Raw genomic sequence first — 1850 nt, 5'->3', positions numbered from 1 at the left:
TGGATCTCCACTGCGCACTCCCCCCATCATTCACTATGGTAAGATCCTGTGTGATCTTGGGAGAGTTACTTAACCTCTCTGATCCTCAGCTTCCTCTTCTGGAAGGTGGAAATAGTAAAGAGCTCCCCGTCATCAGGCTCTTGTAGGACTAAATTAGACAATACTTGCAAAGCACTAACATGGGTGTCAGTAGTAGCAGCTGGGTATCGTTTTGTCCTGCCCTCCCCTGGGACAGTGACGCAGAGAGAGCTGCAATGGGGATGTGTAAATAGGACAGCGCCATCTCGGCCCACCCCCACCCCCCCACCCCCCGCTTTTCTCAGTCCAGCCCAGTAACATGGGTGTAAGTTACTTCTACCTAAAGAAGCTGCTTCCTGTCAGCGGTGAGCACGCTCTGATGTGGGAAAGACCACGCACCTTCTGAAGGAGTTCCGTATGGCTGGCCAGAGACACTCAGGCCAAGAGGTCGGTCAAAGGCCTGGCTCTGAGTCCCGATGACCCCGCAGGGGTGGATTCTGGAACTGGGGGTTTGCAAGGTTAAAGGCCAGCCCTGGTGAGGGCGGGACAGGGCCGGAGCAGGCTCCACCCATGGTAGGGGACACTGGTCTTTGCCTGCAGGGCAGTGGTCTGAGGCCACTTCCTCTTTTCTCTCGAGGAGGCAGGAGCAGGAGCTATGGGAGAAGAATCTGGGACATCTTAGCCACTTCTTGTCCCCAGGCAGGTGTGGCACCGAGTGCTGGCTGCAGGCCTCCATCCTGTTGAGGGTGACGGAGGGCCGGCCTGGAGGCCCGTGCGATGGAGGGGGAAAACGTGAAGGGGACATCCGTGTCCAACCTGGTGACTGCGCTGGAGAACAGCAGGTACGAGGGGACTGGCAGCCACCGTGGGCCCTTCCGGTGAGCAACGCTGCCTCCCTCTAGCTGAGCAGCACCAAAGCCTCCCCATGACCTGGGGGTGGGAGGGTGGGGATGGGGGTGTCCTTAGGGCCCCAGGAGCTGGCAGGGCTCATAGTGCTTGGTGTACATCAGGCAGAAAGGCCAGACAGGCATGGCCGTTGTGAAAAGTGAGCTGAGAAGATCTGAGGCCCCTGCAGCACCCCTCAAGAAAGGACAGCTAATATTTATCCAGCCTTGACTCCCAGGAGTAGGGCGACCATGCCGTTCCAACCGGGGCACCCTCGAAATCCAGAGTGGATGCCCTTATCATCCCCCCTTCCCTGACCCCCGCCCAGGACAGCAGGGGAAGCTGGGACTTCACCGGGCAACCCTGGGTGCCTGGTCACTGGCCTGTGGGCACTCGCCGAATGAGTCTTGTGACTCACTTCACCGATAGGAGCATCAAGCAGAAAGGATTCCAGATGGGGCCAGTCCAAGTCCTTTGGGGCGTGGCTGGGGGTTTTGTCTGCAGGCAAAGGGCTGCACAAGACTGTGGAGCAAGACGTGTGTGTGTGTGTGTGTGTGTGTGTGTGTGTGTGTGTGTGTTACAGATCTCTGGGAGTGGGCACACGGAATAGAAATGTGCATCAGGAACGATGCTGAAGAAAGCTTTAGGAAAGTACAGTGGTGGGGGAGAGAAGCAGGATGGGTGGGGGGGAACGAGCTCAACTGCGGTCCAGTTGTAACAGAGCCCGTCAGCCTGGCCCAGGGAGCTCAGGCTGGGATGACCCCGAGGATTGTTTCAATGAGGTCAAGGGTTAAGGGTCTTTTTACCCTCATACTGACTGCTCAGTGCATGTGGGCTGCCCTGGGCGGGGTGGGCTGGTGGGGTGGGGAGGGTGGTGTGACCTCGGGCAAGACAGTTCCCTCTAAGGAGGGGGATGCCTCCAGAGGAACAGGGAGAGGGAAGGGATG

The 1850-nt window shown here is 58.3% G+C and overlaps 1 protein-coding gene across 1 annotated transcript in view; it reads left to right on the top strand.

The window, feature by feature from the left end:
* Positions 1-709: 709 nt before the first annotated feature.
* Positions 710-1850, top strand: part of FGD2 (FYVE, RhoGEF and PH domain containing 2) — a 27471-nt gene continuing 26330 nt past the window's right edge. The window contains exon 1 of the mRNA XM_045294780.1: positions 710-896. Coding sequence (XP_045150715.1) covers positions 796-896 — 101 coding nt within the window. The 5' untranslated portion in view covers positions 710-795. The remainder of the gene's footprint in view (positions 897-1850) is intronic.

The sequence above is a fragment of the Echinops telfairi genome, unplaced genomic scaffold, assembly GCF_000313985.2.
Source record: "Echinops telfairi isolate 266 unplaced genomic scaffold, ASM31398v2 ScPeMD7_3533;HRSCAF=4204_1, whole genome shotgun sequence".
Taxonomy (NCBI): domain Eukaryota; kingdom Metazoa; phylum Chordata; class Mammalia; order Afrosoricida; family Tenrecidae; genus Echinops; species Echinops telfairi.
The sequence above is the reverse complement of the archived record's forward strand: the minus strand, read 5'-3'. Positions and strand labels throughout refer to the sequence as shown.